Raw genomic sequence first — 17,174 nt, 5'->3', positions numbered from 1 at the left:
GGTGGTCTGGTCTCAGAGCCAGCATTCCCAACCACCTCGCTGCTTCCCTGGAGAAACTCTGACAAAGTTGTTTCAGTAAATAGAAGATAAGAGTGTTTAGGTTTAAATAGTAGCTGGTGAAAAAATAAAGGGAGAGGATAGACAATTAGTTTGGGATACTCTTCATTAGGTAAATAGTTGAGTGCTTACTGTGTTTCAGTTATTCTGCTAGTGTTATAAAAACTATGCATGGTCCTGGCAGGACGGTTCACAGGATAGGAAAGGAGATGGAGAAAATAATACATTGAACTGAGTTAAAAAGAGCAAGGAAAGTTTTGCTTTGCCTCTTAATTTCCAGATGATAAAGGTTAGGCATGTTTATAGAATGAAGGGAAAGAGCCATTGCTAAAGGGAAAATTTGAAGACTCATCATAGACATTACACTCTCAACCTTCAGAGAGTGGTCATTTTCAGTAACATCATTTCTCTTATGTTCAGCATTTAACAATTTTTAACAATATAACTGTAATACATACAAGTTAATTAGAATCCTCTAGATTTGGCATCTTAAAAGCATATTTTAAGTCTGAATTACTTGCCCTGAACGTCCACATTGATCAAATTTCTACTCAGCATGTTCTAGAAATAGTTCCCAGGGAATGTTCTTCTCACTCCACGAATCATTGCTACTTCCTATTTTTGTGTAAATCATTTTGTAATTATTGAGATAGTGCTTATCAAAGGTATTTTTTCCAGTGGGAAAAATCTGACTCACAAAAATTAGATAGAAAAAAATTAGATAAATTCATGCTTTATCTATCTGTATCTATCCTTTATTTCATTTATTTGCTATTTATCCATTTCTATATTGCAAAAGCATGAAGTGATAAAAAGGAGTTGTGTGATTTAGAAAGGCAGGATCTCTGCAGTCTACCGTGTTTTTCATATGAAGGGTGTTGTTTCAAATGAGGGCATGGAAACTAGTAAGTATTGGCTTCTGTTTTTATTGTACCCCTTCCAGAAGTTTTTAACTGAAGGTTCAATGCACAGTAGTTCTTTCCACAGAAAGCTGACTGATATTTGAAGAAGTGTTTTCATTTATCCAAGAAAAGTATGATGTCTCTGTGGAAAACCTTATTCTTGTTATTAAATGTACATATTTTTATTTGTGGAGAAGCTGTACAAGGTAACTGTGTACATCGTTCTACGGTAAGAATTTTAGCAATATTATTTTAGCTTGGAAAGGATGATTAGCTTTTGGGAATATATTAGAGGTTTGAAAAGATTAATTATGCTACCAAATAAAACGTATGGATCAATTAAAATGTTTATTTAGAAATATTAAGACTTCGCTTAACTGTTACTATTTTTAAACTGAAGAAACTATCAACTAAGGACTGACGCTTAACAAATTTCTTATGAAACATTTTTAAAGAAATTTCAGGCCCAGGTTAAAAACTAGGCTGCTATTTTTAATTAACTTTGATAATGGAATACCTGATTGGGTTGTAAAAAAAAAATAGCTTAGCTATTCTCTAAACTTTCAGATTTCAGAGGTAGTCCTGTGAGCGGTCACCTAGGAAATTAAAGCAATTTATCCATCTCATTTTATTTATTCAACCGGTTTGAGCTAACCAGTTATTTATTATTTTTCTAATGGTCAGCCTCATATGTCCTGAAATTTAACCTTTTTCCTACAGTCTTCTTATTTATAATATGTTAGGTCATACAACGTATTTCATTTATTTTATTCTTATTTCTATTTTTTAATGTGAAGGTTTCACCAGTAGCTAACATTGTAGAAGATGTATCTAATGCCAAAGACGAAGGTAAAAGTAATGACACGGCTGATAAGGAAGACTGTGAAATAGCATGTGATGTTCAAACTAAAATTACACGAGAAGAAAAACAATTCATGTGTAGTAAGTATTAAAAATAACCAAAATTATAAAGGGATACGATTTATTACTTCTAGGGTAGACGTAGAAAAAATATACCTCAGATTTTGTCTGGGTTGTTTTATAGACACCCTGATCATCCGAGGTCAGCGGTTTTATGTGTTTGGCATATAATAGGTATTTAGTAAATATTTCACAGATGAATGGGCGCTTCTTCCCCGTAGCCCTGTGTCCTCTGCTGACCACAGAGGGAAGGGGCACACCAGAGGGCGCTGTTAGTAGTTATTGTATCAGCTCAGCTAGGGGTATTTTCTTACTTTGATTTGACCACTAGGAAATTTCACCTTAGATTTTTTGGGGGGAAGGGGATTCTAAAAACTAATATATGTACTGACTACAACAATAACTAATTCAATAAGTATAAAAGAAATTAAGCTGATTTATGTAGCTAAGTGTAATAAATAAAAAGTTTTCATTTTATTTAAAAAAAAAAAGATAACTGCAGTACTTTTCATGTCTATTATGGGTGAAGATGATGAATCAGGAAGGGTGGAGTTGATGCTATGTTCCAGGTCTTACAGGGACTGTAACTCCTAGCTCAGCAAGTATAAAAAGTTCACATTCATGTAATTAATTCTATTTGTAACACACAGGTCTCAGGCTTCTCGAAGCAATGTGTGCAGGTTTAGGCCATTATGACAGATATCTAAATCCAAGAGAAAGCAAATAGAAAGTGAGAGACTGTAAAAAGGAATCTAAATCCAGGAGAAAGCAAATAGAAAGTGAGAGACTGTATGTAAAAAAGAGAGAGAGGAAGCTGAGTGAGGTAGAATTAAAAATATCAAGAATTATTCATGCAAGGCTACTGCCAGGGGGAAATAAAATAATTTTTTAAAGAATGACGTATGCAATAATGTATGGGTCCTTTTGTTACAGAGGACAGCATAAAATAAAATTTGCCTAGCAGAGGTCCTCAAACTTTTTAAACAGGGGCCAGTTCACTGTCCCTCAGACCGTTGGAGGGCCGGACTATAGTTAAAAAAAACAAACTATGAACAAATTCCTATGCACACTGCACATATTTTATTTTGAAGTAAAAAAACAAAACGGGAACAAATACAATCACACTGCCTCATGTGGCCCGCAGGCCGTAGTTTGAGGACCCCTGCTAGGGTCTCAGACTATGGGTAGCCAATGTTTATTTCCTGATTTTCGTGGTCATGTGGTTGAGAATGTTCTTGGTTTAAAAAATACACACTGAAATAATAAGGATGATGGGACATTATAGGAACATGGTCTCAAATGCTTTAGGAAGAAAGTTCTTTGTACTGTTCCTACAAATTACTATAAGAAGTATTGTTTTAAAATAAAAACATTTTTATGAGGAAACTGTATAGTAAAAGTTCAGTCAGAAACTAGCTAAGCAAAACCTTTGACTAAGATTTATTATGTGTATATGTATTTATATGTTAGTAATTTACTTATGTAAAAATATGGAATTAATAGAGAATATTATAACAAAGGTTTATTTTTAAAATTAACTATCCTGGTATGGAACTTTTTTTACCTTTTATTTTCTTATATATTGAGAATTGATGAGTCCTATACCTCTTGCCTCTGTCCTTCTTACCTTATAAAATGAGAATTGACATTCAGAATATTGTCTTTTAACTATAACAGATTATTTAAAGTGAAACACTTGGCCTCACGCAGTGGCTCACGCCTGTAATCCTAGCACTCTGGGAGGCCGAGACGGGTGAATTGCTTGAGCTCATGAGTTCGAGACTAGCCTGAGCAAAAGTGAGACCCCATCTCTACTAAAATAGAAAAACTGAGGCAAGAGGATCGCTTGAGCCCAAGAGTTGGAGGTTGCTATGAGCTATGATGGCACAACAGCTTTGAGACTCTGTCTCAAAAATAAATAAATAAAAATAAAATGAAGTGAAACTTTTTTTGGTTAATCCTGAGTTAAAACATATAATTCTGAGTATTAAATTAAACCAAGATACTATTTGCATGTTTATCAAAAATCATATGAAACTTATATTTACTGTAATTGTTTTTATAACAATGTAATATTTAGCAGCCACTTTTCATTATGGTTAAGGAAATTTGCAAAATTCTATTGTTTCCTACACACGAAGTACCAAAAAACTACTAAGAAACATGATGGATGAACAACAAGCTTCCTTGGATTATTTATCTAATCAGGTATGCATTTTTTACTGTGTTCTCATTGCCTTTGGTTGCTGACCGATAGTTAGCTGGAAGTGTAACCTTTTTTTGAATGCATTCATGACATCTATTTGGTGTCTACTACATTACAGGCACCATAGTGAGCCTCAGGCAAACAAAAAAAACAATGGTCCTTCAGTCAAAGGGCATCGTACGGTCTAGTGGAGGAGAAATGTGTTAGAAAAATGGGAAGGCTGTTAGAATGACACAGAAGAGAAACCGAGGTACAAGAAACTTCTCAGAGGACAGCCTATAAGCTGAGCCATGAAAGATGAATATATGCTTTAAATATGTGCTTTGTGCTTTAAAAGTCACACAGAGTGGGTAAAGAGGGGAGGGCATTTCACGTGGTGGGAGCTTTTTGGAGTTGGTACAAGGGTGGAGTGACTGGCGAGGTTGTTTATAAGGAAAAGTAAGTGAAAGAATGGTCAGTCGCTATTAAATCAGGTCTCACCACGGAGACTGAAGTGCTTGTTTGAGCGAGGAAGTGCCATGATCTGATTGACAGCTGGTGTGGAAGATGACTTGAGCAAGAGCCAGGAGAGACGAGAAACTACAGCAATGGTTCAGGCAAGCTACGAAGCCCAGGCCTACAAGAGCTGCAGAAATGGGCAGATCCATCAATGTTAGGAAGGTAGACACTGTTGAATTTAACGATTGTTATTTAACTGTGCCTTTACTCTTTGTTAAAGCAGTCAAGATTCAATCTCGAAAAATGGGCGTCCTTATGTATTTCAGAGCTGGGTTTTTAAGCGGCTTAGAGAGAACAGTTATAGAATTTAGCGGAAGGAGGTTTGTTCCAATATAAATTTACTTAAATGTGCATATGTGTTTTGTTTAGGTTAATGAGCTCATGAATCGAGTTCTCCTTTTGACTTCAGAAGTTTTTAGAAAACAGCTGGATCCCTTTCCCCACAGACCAGTTCAGTCCCATGGTGAGAACTTTGGTATTTTAGCCTTTTCTTATTACTCTTTTATTGCTTAAAATTTTCCTGGATGGGTTGGTGCATTTAAAAATTTTGTTTAGAAAATACAGTTCACTATTCTCTAAGAGACTGGAGGACTAATACTTGGCATGACACAAATTATTGTGCTTTTCTGAAATGGGAAACTGTTTTGACCATTTAAAAGCCATGGCTGCGAAAGATAGCCCCAAATCTGTTGAAAACAGCATAATTTCACGGAGCTTTATTCTGGGATCCTCCTTTATATTTTATTAATAATTCATCTTCAGATCAAGTAACAGTAAGTTTCAGAGTTCCTCCCACTTATAAAAAAATGTTTTTGACATATTTGAAAGGTTTCAAATTGGGACATAAAATTTGAAAAGAAAAATGTAAGACAAAAATGAACTGAAAGCTAGCATTTTTTGGAACTTTTTAAGGTACAGTATATTAGTTCATAGATGCTTGGGCTTCTAAGAAAAATGCCCTATAAATTTTATAAATATGAATTCATATCAAAAGTTGCAAGCAGATAAAAGTTATTGAGGGCTACTAGGTGATCTTTTGTTTTCCTTAGAAAGGCAAGGAAATTAGCAGTGCACAAGAATCTTCCATATACCAAGTAGAAAGACAGGTACTTCCAAGTGTCACTTTGTTATTTTTGGTTGGGGCTGGGTTTGAACCCACCACCTCCAGCATATGGGGCCAGCGCCCTACCCTGTTGAGCCACAGGTGCCCCATTGTTGTTTTAAAAGTATTTTATTGTATCTCATTTATTCCCCATAACTGCCTCTATATAGTTAGTGTAACGTGGCAGTTAATTAAAAGCATGGATGTGAGGTCAGACACCCCAGCTTCAAATCTTTGATCTGCTCAGCCTTGATGTCAGTTTCCTTATCAGTAAACTGATAGGACCTACCTCATAGAGCCGATGTGAAGATTAAATGGGTCAATACTACGTAAAACTCTTAAAATATTTCCTATTGTATAGGGAGAGCAATATAAAGGCTTCTTATGATAATGATCATAATTAGATGAGTAATATCCAAGTCAGAAAATCAAAATAATCTGTTCACACTTATCTGGATGGTGACAACAAGGCAGATACTCCAACCCTGACAGGTCCTTCGGTGTGAACTACTACCTGGTGCCTGTGGCTCAGTGAGTAGGGTGCCGGCCCCATAAACCGAGGGTGGCGGGTTTGAACCCAGCCCCGGCCAAACTGCAACAAAAAAAAATAGCCAGGTGTTGTGGTGGGCACTTGTTGTCCCAGCTACTCGGGAGGCTGAGGCAACAGAATCGCCTAAGCCCAAGAGCTGGAGTTGCTGTGAGCTGTGATGCGACAGCACTCTACTGAGGGTGACAAAGTGAGATTCTGTCTCTAAAAAAAAAGAATATCTTTGTCTTCTGAAAATTAAAGTGAAAGTAAATAATTTTTTATAGCTGACTTTTTGTAGATAATATTTTCTGCATATTTTTGTGTTAAAGGCTTTATGTGATAGCATATGATGTAAATTGTCAGCATAACATTAGGATGTAGATAGCGTTATTAATATTCTGATAGTACCTGAAGAAAATAAGGCTTTGAGGGGTTAAGCAATTTAATTAATGATTCTCAGGTAGATAGAAGTAGAACTAGGACTCCTAGCGAGGCCTGTGGATAATTGACACTGTAGTTATAGTTATTTTATTACATTTATACAAGTTATTATTTTACATTTATAAAAGATGCTACAGAGTGGCTTATCTTCCAGAAAAAGTAATATCCATATCCACATATATATGTTTACAGTCCAAGGGAGATGGATACTTTGTAGGAGGTGACTGTGGGTGCTATAGCTCTTTTATTTATTTATTAAATCATAGCTGTGTATATTAATGTAGTTGTGGGGTACAATGTGCTGGTTTCATATACAATTTGAAATATTTTCATCAAACTGGTTAACATAGCCAGACAAAGCAGTCTCCAGCCTCCTGAGCAATTTCTTCTTGGTGAAGAATATTGGGTTTTTTTAGAGACAGAGTCTCACTTTGTTGCCCTTGGGAGAGTGCTGTGGCATCATAGCTCACGCAATCTCCAACTCCTGGGCTTAGGCAATTCTCTTGCCTCAGTAGCTGAGTAGCTGGGACTACAGGCACCTGCCACAATGCCTGGCTATATTTTGTTGCAGTTTGGCTGGGACCGGGTTTGAACCTGCCACCCTCTGTATATGGGGCCAGCGCCCTACCCACTGAGCCACAGGCACCACCCAAGGATATTGTTTCTCCTTCCCCACTTTGGGTATTGGTAATAGTGACCCCTAGCACATCAGTCTCTGAAGTCTGGATTAGAGTAGTTAAGGAGCTGTCAATAGTAGTTAATCCACTTCTTCCATTTGGTTTTCTCCTCATTCATACGGCTTTCCTTACACATTGTGCTTTCTAAGATAAACCTACATTCCCGAAAGGCCGTTATTTACTGGGAAAGAGAATGTGTAATTAGAAAATACATTAAATAAGTGTTGATACCAAATGAAACTTTTAAATACTTAGAACACTAATCCCTAACAGTGATCTACTACTAGTGAGGGTTTATGGCATCATAAATTCTTTAATCTCTGTTCTTCTTTATATTTTCTTCTGATTTCCAAAATTGTGACCATTTTTCATTTCTAATGAGGTCAAATCATTACATTAAGGGGCAGCGCCTGTGGCTCAAAGGGGTAGGGCGCTGGTTCCATATGCTGGAAGTGCCGGGTTCAAATCCAGCCCTGGTCAAAAATAATAAACAAATAAATAAATAAATAGGATATAGGGGAACATAAAAAAAAAAAAGAAAATTATGTTGATAATTGCATATAGCCCTATCAGTTTTCTACAGTAAAATGATTAAATCTTAAATGTATACTTGAACATATCCTAAATAACTAATTTTACTTTTCCAGGTTTAGATTGCACTGATATTAAAGATACCATTGGCTCTGTCACCAAAACACCAAGTGGTTTATATATAATCCACCCAGAAGGATCTAGTTACCCATTTGAGGTAAAGTTTTCCCTTATTATGTGAAATAAGACAACATCCAACCCATTTAATCTATATTAAAATTTTAATTATTTTAATATTTAAATTCTTCCTGAAAAAATGTAAATTAATTAGGAAAAGTTCCAGTCTCAAAATTTTCATTTTCTAGAACTCTAATGCCTAAATCATGAACCAATAAAAGAATGGTAGGTCTATATTTCTTTGAGGAATTCCCATACTGTTTTCCATAGAGGTTGTACTACTTCGGTGATGGCCACACTAAAAGCTGTGACTTAAGCATTATACTAGGTCTCCATGTATTAAAAACATTGGTACTCCCTTAATATTTTTAAATAAAGAAAAACATTAGGAAAACACGTATACAATAGTTAAAAAGTAGAGCTAAAAACCATAGTCTGTCATTCACTTTTCTATTTGAATTTCTATGGTTGCCTTCAAAGTAAATCATTTATGGAATGTTAGAATAGATTTATGTAAAAAAGAAAGATATAAATTAAGTCATTTGGTGCAAGATCTTATTCTAATAATTGGTAGAACTACACAGTAGGCAGAACTATGCAATATAAATACTTGCTTTAATTAACTGGTGAATATTAGATAATATCAATGTGCTTTGCCTTTGACTTTACTAAAAATTATTTTGATTTCCTTTCCCATACACAGTTATACTTTCTTTTGATGGTAAATTATTTTATGTGATTATATGAGAAATTAGTAATTAAGAAAACCTTTCAGTGACATGCAAGGCAGATTGAGAAGCTGGTCCATTCTTAATTTGAATAAAATAAATTATTCCTATGTCTATCCTTAGTAGTTTTGTCCTAGGATATTTAGTAGACTTTTTTACCAGAGGTTATGCATATTGATGGGATATGTGTGTGCATATGTAATATATATTTTTCGGAAGACTTCTTTGTGTGTAAGGAAGTTTATGATGGCACATTTTTATACTTTATTTATACTCTTTATTATAAAACAAAATAAATTTTCTTTTTTTTTTTTATTGTTGGGGGTTAACAAAATAAATTTTCTAAGTAAGTAGTACCAGTTTCTCTTCTTAGAGTTACTTCTTAGAGTTACTAATAAACTTTTTTTTTTGTTCTATTGACAAGATGTCAAAAAATTAGAAATTAGGTGGGAAATAATTTTAAAATTACTTGAATTACTTCACCTACAGATTCAAAGCTGGATCTTAACAGATATGAAAAAGAAAAACTTCAAATTTTGTGAAGAGTGGGATGCATAATTACCTCTTTTGTGGGAAAGTGTTGGTTCTCTAACTTCCTCCACACGGCCTTTCTTTGTCTCCATGTGGGATGTTTTTGAGAAGAATCGCTCTGATTTCTTTCCTGTATCACCTCAACGTCTTCCCCTACAGTAGTCTTCTTCCGGGCAATTTACACCTAGGAGCTCTTCTGATCGTGCCTTTCTGTGTGAAAAAGCTAGTCTGAGCACAGGCCTCCCAGGCTTGTGGGAGAAAAGAGCAATCAAAGACAAACATATGCACATATTTAACTGGTAAAAAAAAAAAATCCAGCATTTTAATCCAAAGAAAAGTTAGGAAGGAAATATGTTACTCTCCCACATTAGATCATATTTGTAAGGAAATATATTACTCTGCCACATCAGATCATTACTGTTATTAGTAAACTAAAAATTATTCATAGAATTGAGGAGTAAGAGGACAACCTTAAAATGCTGCAAGTATTTATGTATTTTTAAAAATGATTAACTCAGGGTCTGTCATCAGGCTAATTGCAAGTTTGTTTTTATAATGAACAGTATTATTTCTAGAGTATAAAGACAGGAATAAATTAATGGCATACAAATGTATAAAAACTCAGTGGAACTATCTTTCTATAGGCCCGAGAATGAAACCTGAGTTTTATTATATCAACTAATAAAAATCATAGTGTATGATTTTTGGTCTTTTCTGGACCTGTTTTAGGTGATGTGTGACATGGATTACAGAGGAGGCGGATGGACTGTGATACAGAAAAGGATTGATGGGATAATTGATTTCCAAAGGTTGTGGTGTGATTATCTGGATGGATTTGGCGACCTTTTAGGTCAAATAGTATATATTTCTACTCTAACTTTTTTCTTCCTTTTGGAATTATATCTATATATGGTATCTTTTTTGGTCTGATCTTTAGTAAAAATAGCATACCTTTGTGAATATCAAATATGACTTAAATTACCCTTTTTTCATATGTCAAGTTATTTAAAATAAGGAGGTCTTCAGGTGAAATCTGGAAATCTTTAATTTTAGATATCTGTTGAAATGTGATTTAAGTGAAAATTCTAGCATGGGAATTTAGTAAGTGTCTGCTGTGCTCCCAGCAGAGTTCTGGCAGGTACTGACCCTGTAGAAAGACAAACTCAAGGGCAGTGTTTTCATAGATCCTAAAGTTCTTGATCAATGTGCTGTGTGTACACAAGCAAATGAAATGGAGAACTTAGGTACGTGTCTGTGAAAATTCAAATTATTTAAACTGAGCATAATGTTTTATAAAAGTATCAGTAAAGATCATCATGCTCATTGGAACTTGACTCTGGAAGAGAGAACAATGCAACCTAAAAATTTGTACCCTCATATTAATTTGAAATTAAAAAAAGATCGTTACGCTCAAAATTTGAAAATTATAAATCCCAGGTGAATTGCAAAATCTGTATACATTATTGCCACATGCCATATCATTTTTGCTAATAAACAGAACCAATATTTATGTATCCTGAAGAATTTTTTCATTAGTTGGAATGTCTTCAGGTGATTTTGGTAATTTTTATGTTATTTTAACAGTTACTATTGTTATAATTTAAAATCTTTAACCTACCACAAAAATGTCATCCAGGGATGTGGTCAGTGGCGATATTAGTTGTGGTGGTAAAAATGCTGTCACATGCTAATGATTTCAGAAAGCATTTGGCTTATTGCTAGATTAACTGCCATGTGGTAGAGTGTGGTTAATATACTTATGTTTTCTCAGTATTACCTTTAATTTTCCATTGGACACTTCCTCCTGAATTAAATAGTCATTGGTCAACATACAGGCTTTGAATCATCATCTTATTTATTTCACGCTTATTTCTAATAAAGGGGAAATCATGTGAGTTTTGACTAATGAGGTCTTCAGGCAGAGATCCTTCAGGCAAACAGGATGATTTATACTGGTGTGTTTAACAAACATAGATCTGGGATTAAGGAAAATATATGAAGTTAAATTTGAGGTTGGAGTAGAGGGGAGAGATGGCAGGGACACTTAAATGGAAGTGTCATAGTCTGCCAGACCCCTAGGGACCCATCTTAATGTGCCCACTTTCTTTTTGTGCTTCTTTAGGATATTTTTTTATTCTATGTGGGTATGTAACTAAAGGGCCCCTGTGAGCCCTGGAGAAGGACCTAATATCATAGCTATAGTTTTAAGAGTGTGAATGCTGTCCTCAATCCCCTCAATTCTTTGAAATTTGTTTTGACTAGACCTTAAGTTCCTTCAGTAATTCTGTAATTCAGGTAGAGGAGTACATCACAGAGCAGATATACATTCAGGCTATGCCCCAGTGGGTAGAAAGCCATTGGCTAGAATGTGCATGCAGAGAATATGTTATCTGAATTAGGGAGGTTTATAATTAATCCTGGATCTATAACCGTTGGAAATGTTGACCCTAAACCTACGGACACTCCAGTACTGGTATATTATGTTTCCAGACATAGGTAATTGACAAGCTGCATTATCACAAAGAAATATTGGTTCAGAATGTGTTCTCCAAGACAGAAAAAAATATTTTACCTAAGCGTTTTCAGAAAATGTTTTCTTAGGAGCTGTTAATGTGGAGGTTAAATCTCCTGCATTTATTGATACATAACATTTTGTTACCTACCATAATATTTCAACTGGTTTTATGTTGATAAGCCTTAAGGTAAAACTTGACTTTTAATTTAGTCTTTAAATGAACTTGCGAATTCAATTTGGGGAGATAAAAATGTAACAGAGTCTAATTTTTTCCAGTCTAGTGAAGTAGAAATAGGAAGGATTTTTGTGGGGTGGGGGGAAATTTGTTTTTTTTTTTTTTTTTTGTATATTAGGCAAACATAATATCTTTTAATAGTGATAATTTGAGGTAGGCCAATCGGTCTCTCTAATTATTTATGTAAGCCATCTCAGAGGTACTGAAACATTAAATAAGACCAAATGTTCAACAATAAAGGGTTCTCATTTGAATTAAAGCATATTAAAAGTTAAACATTTCTTTTTACAGGAGAATTTTGGCTAGGACTAAAAAAGATTTTTTACATTGTAAATCAGAAAAATACCAGTTTTATGCTGTACGTGGTTTTGAAATCTGAAGATGACACATTCGCTTATGCATCATATGATAATTTTTGGCTAGAGGATGAAACAAGATTTTTTAAAATGCACTTAGGACGGTATTCAGGAAATGCTGGTAAGTTTCTTATTCCTCAAATTATCCAGAAGATGGAAATATAACCGACTCAATATTACATGAAGATAAAAGTAATGCATTTCTCTTGACATACGCTGCATAACTGATAACAGACTACATTAGGAAGGAGAAAACTGGTTAGATCTTGAGTTGTGCATCTTTGTTATGAGTGTTGTGTTACTTCATGATTTTGAAATGCTTTTTACTCTCTAAAACAATTTGACATATGTAACCTTAGTTGATTTTTTGGATAGGGAGCCTGTGGCCTGGGCTTGCTTGAAAGGTATTAGTCCCATTTTCATGTTCAGAGAAGCTGGTGTTTAGAGTCCTGGAACAGTAGAGATGATCTCTATTCTTTACAGGTGAAAAAACCCAAAAGATCAAGTGACTTGCCTAAGATTCCCAAAGTATCACGCTTGAGCCAGGGCAAGAATCCAGGTTGATGGAACGACTGGTTTAGTGTTGTCTTCCCTATACTTCAATGCATCTACTCATTTACAAATAAATTTTATTTGTTGGAAATTCAAAATACTCAGGTGGCACCTGTGGCTCAGTGGGTAGGGTGCTGGCCCCATATACTGAGGGTGGCGGGTTCAAATCTGGCCCCAGTTGTGGGCACCTGTAGTCCCAGCTGCTCGGGAGGCTGAGGCAAGAGAATTGCCTAAGCCCAGGAGTTGGAGGTTGCTGTGAGCTGTGACGCCAGAGCCCTCTACTGAGGGTGACAGAGGAAGACTCTGTCTCAAAAAAAAAAAAAAAGAAATTCAAACTACTTGACAATTAAATTTGTATTTTAAAATCTAGTCATTTGAGTTAAGAAATACTAAATTCAACCGCTCTGTCGTTGCTGTTTATGATACTTGTTCAATATGTACATTTCGTGCTAGAAATCTAAAAATAATGATATACGTTCCCAGCTTTTTAAACTTATCACAAAATAGAGAACAGTGAACTAACATAACTAACATTAAAAATGTGGAATGCTGATAGAGCCTTGGTGGTCAAAGAGTGAGTGAGAATGATTCCAATTACCTGCATCCAGAAAAATCTTCATGCAAGGGGGATTTTCAACAAGGGAATAATGTTGGATTCAACCTGGGACGCTTTTTGAAAGAACCTACATTTGCAGGCTCTGATTCCGTAAGTGTGAGCCAGGTGGCTATGTTGGCGTGCTCACTGCTGAGAACCACTCATCTGGTCCGTCTTGGAGGAATGGGTCGGCATTTGGCAAGTGAATGCCAGCAAACAGAGCAGCTTGAGTCCAGGCAGAGAGGGAGGAAAATTATATGGTACAGAGAGTTGTCTGGTATGGTTGGAATCTAGGACAACTGAAGAGTTTAGATTCAGGATGTTAGATGAAAGTATGAAATTCACACCATCTTAATATGTATAAGAGAAAAATTTTAAAGAGTTACAATGTACAACTTTAATGTTCCATCTCTAAAAGTGTAAAGAACTATCCAAACATGGAACATATTATTTCAGGAAAAATTTATGTGGAGGTTCTGTGAAATATAACTAGCCTCTAACTAGAGATAAAATTTATCATGGCGAGTGTTTTTTCATTACAGAACTCTCCTATTTTGCCATGCTGTCCTCATTTTCCCAACAAGGTCATTAAGTAACTTTTAACTGTTACTCACGTAATACAATCAAAATAATAAAAGTATGTCAGCAGAAAGCAAGAATAGAAACATAAATAAAGCCAGAGGATTAAGTGTAGTCAGGTATGTGGTAGAGGGGAGCCACAAATTTTGCTTTGAGCTCAGAGAAAAATATAGAAATATAAATTTGAGCTTTTGAGCAACACAGGTATTTCATGAGGAGCACAAATAATCCTGATTATAGAACTTGAGAAAAATTTCTGTGGATTCTCAGAGAAAATAAAGTGTCCCATTCTTCAACTATATTCTCACAGAGAACATGATGGGTGAGTTTCAATGGATTTTACTTTTTTAGAAAATAGCTCTATGCATATATTTTTAATATGAGCTGTTAAATATAATTCGTTGAGGAGCCCACAGGATACATGATCCTGTGATGTTAGAGACTGATCATACAATTTTGACCCACACCCAATTTAGATTTTGCCTCCTTTCTGTCAACTTTTGAATGGCATTACCCTGTGGGGGTGTTGAAAATTATACACACTCTGCAAATGCCTGCAATGTGTGTGTGTTGTTTCCCATGAAGTACCGAGTCAGAAGACTTTCACAATCAGCAGAGCTGGGGTGTCAGATAGGCCACCACTGCCAGTGACGTTCTTCAGTCTCCTCAAAAGATTTATCGCAGGAAATGCCAAACGTTCAGAAGCATAAAGACACAAACATAGGCCTGGGTTTTTCTGCAGATTTTAGTTACTGTTCCAAACACAGTAGCCTAAGTTTACGTATATGTGAAATGTAGGTATGAGGTAGGAGTTTACTTAGACTCTTTTAATTTTATGGAGCTTTGTAAAACTAAAACTTGCCTTCTGCTCCTGCCAGTTAGATAACTGGGTTGTCTTGGCAAAGATATGTTATCTTAGCAGGGATATTTTCAATATCAGGGATTTTATATATATATATAAAATTTCCAATGTAAGTCATTTAAAAATAGTATTGTTTTAACTTTTTCCAGTTGGTCCACATATCATGTGAAGAGCTATGGTACACTTCAGAAGTAAATTTTTCTTAGGGCACTCAGTATTCTATATGAATTTATCAGCTTCTAAAAAATTCCTAATAACTTTTGTAACTATAAATCTAAGTTTCTTTTTTTTGAGAGAGAGCCTCAAGCTGTTGCCCTGGGTAGAGTGCTGTGGCCTCACAACTCACAGCAACCTCCAACTCCTGGGCTGAAGCGATTCTCTTGCCTCAGCCTCCCAAGTAGCTGGGACTATTTTTTGATTGTAGTTGTCATTGTTGTTTGGCAGGCCCAGGCTGGATTTGAACCGCCAGCTTTGGTGTATGTGGCTGGTGCCTTAGCTGCTTGAGCTACAGGCGCCCCGGCAGGCCCAGGCTGGATTTGAACCCGCCAGCTTTGGTGTATGTGGCTGGTGCCTTAGCTGCTTGAGCTACAGGTGCCAAGCTTAAATCTAAGTTTCTTAAAGGTATAAGTATTACTTTCATTCATACTTCTCTATAGTGATGTAAAAGGTAGTGGTATGAAAACCTACTCTGCGTAAATTATTTTCTTTTCCTAAATTATCATTTACCATATTGGTCTCTCCAAAATGTGACAGGCCCTTACAACCTAATTTTTGGCCTAAATTATCTGATTTTGTCCATGTAATCAATCTTCCATTTTGGATCATGACTTTTATATCAAATATCCATTTAAAGATGCCTGTCATGTTGAAGAATCTATCACCAGATTTTGGCATATTGAATCCAGAAGATAGAGATTTTTAATGTGATGAATGGTAGAAGAATAATGTAAACTTTAATTCTAGGTGCAATGTTTTTGCCTAATATGCTGGCAATGGTTGATTAAAATAACAGAAATGGTCTTTAAATTCAGTCATTTAAAAAGTCTGTTTTACCCAGGTGATGCATTCCGGGGCCTCAGAAAAGAAGATAATCAAAATGCAATGCCTTTCAGCACATCAGACGTTGACAATGATGGGTGTCATCCTGCATGCCTGGTCAGTGGTCGCTCTGTGAAGAGCTGCAGTCACCTCAGTAACAACACTGGCTGGTGGTTCAACCAGTGTGGCCTAGCAAATCTAAATGGCATTCATCACGTCCCTGGAAAATTGTTTGCAACTGGAATTCAGTGGGGCACGTGGACCAAAAACAACTTACCTGTCAAGATTAAATCCGTTTCAATGAAAATTAGAAGAGTTTATAACCCGTATTTTAAATAATCTCATTTTAAATTGCAATGCAAGTTCCACAATTATTTTTGATAATATATTGAAGATTTTATATAGTTTCTCTTTCTACTTTAGTGTTTCAAAGATATTAGCCAAACTTTAACTATAGATGGCATTTAGATGTTCCAGGTTTAATTAGAAAACCTCGATTTTGTACCATTTTTATTGTACGTTAATTTTGTTAACTATATATAATAAAATTTATCTTAAGTGAATTACAACTTGTCTTCCTGAAATCTATCGTGTTTTTCAGGATTTTACCTTTACTTTGACGCATATAAACCATAGTAAATTGTCAGAAAAATTGAGCAGAGTATTTTACTTATTTTTATATTCATTTGATATGATTGATTATATAATCTACAGATAATTTCTATTGAAGGCAATTAAAAGAAATAACTGGCTTGGCAGCTGTAGCTCAGTGGCTAGGGCACTGGTCACATACACGGAGCTGGCGGGTTCGAACCCGGCACAGGCCTGCTAAACAACAATAAACTAGCTGGGCATTGTGGTGGGTGCCTGTAGTCCCAGCTACTTGGGAGGCTAAGGCAAGAGAATAGCTAAGCCCAAGATTTGGAGGTTGCTGTGAACTGTGACGCCACGACACTCTACTGATGGCAACATAATGAGACTCTGTCTCAAAATAAATAAATAAATCAATCAAATAAAAAAAAGAAATAACTTTTATGCAGATTAATACATAAACTACACATGGTCCTAAAAAGTCACTCTTTCTAGGTGATGGCACAATATTTTACAGGTACAAAGAGTTGGCTTCCCAAATAAAGTTCTTC

General features: G+C 35.5%; 1 protein-coding gene across 1 annotated transcript; it reads left to right on the top strand.

The window, feature by feature from the left end:
* The first annotated feature begins 1,034 nt into the window (after positions 1–1,034).
* On the top strand, positions 1,035–16,595 carry ANGPTL5 (angiopoietin like 5). Its single transcript, XM_053561968.1, has 8 exons — positions 1,035–1,188; positions 1,757–1,901; positions 3,985–4,088; positions 4,954–5,047; positions 7,981–8,081; positions 10,030–10,150; positions 12,342–12,527; positions 16,052–16,595. The coding sequence occupies exons 1-8, from the start codon at positions 1,093–1,095 to the stop codon at positions 16,369–16,371; spliced, it is 1,167 nt and encodes a 388-aa protein (XP_053417943.1). The 5' UTR covers positions 1,035–1,092; the 3' UTR covers positions 16,372–16,595.
* The last annotated feature ends 579 nt before the right edge of the window (positions 16,596–17,174 follow it).

Source organism: Nycticebus coucang, chromosome 14, assembly GCF_027406575.1.
Source record: "Nycticebus coucang isolate mNycCou1 chromosome 14, mNycCou1.pri, whole genome shotgun sequence".
In the NCBI taxonomy this organism is placed as follows: domain Eukaryota; kingdom Metazoa; phylum Chordata; class Mammalia; order Primates; family Lorisidae; genus Nycticebus; species Nycticebus coucang.
Note: the sequence above shows the minus strand (reverse complement) of the source record. Positions and strands in the feature narration are given on the sequence as shown.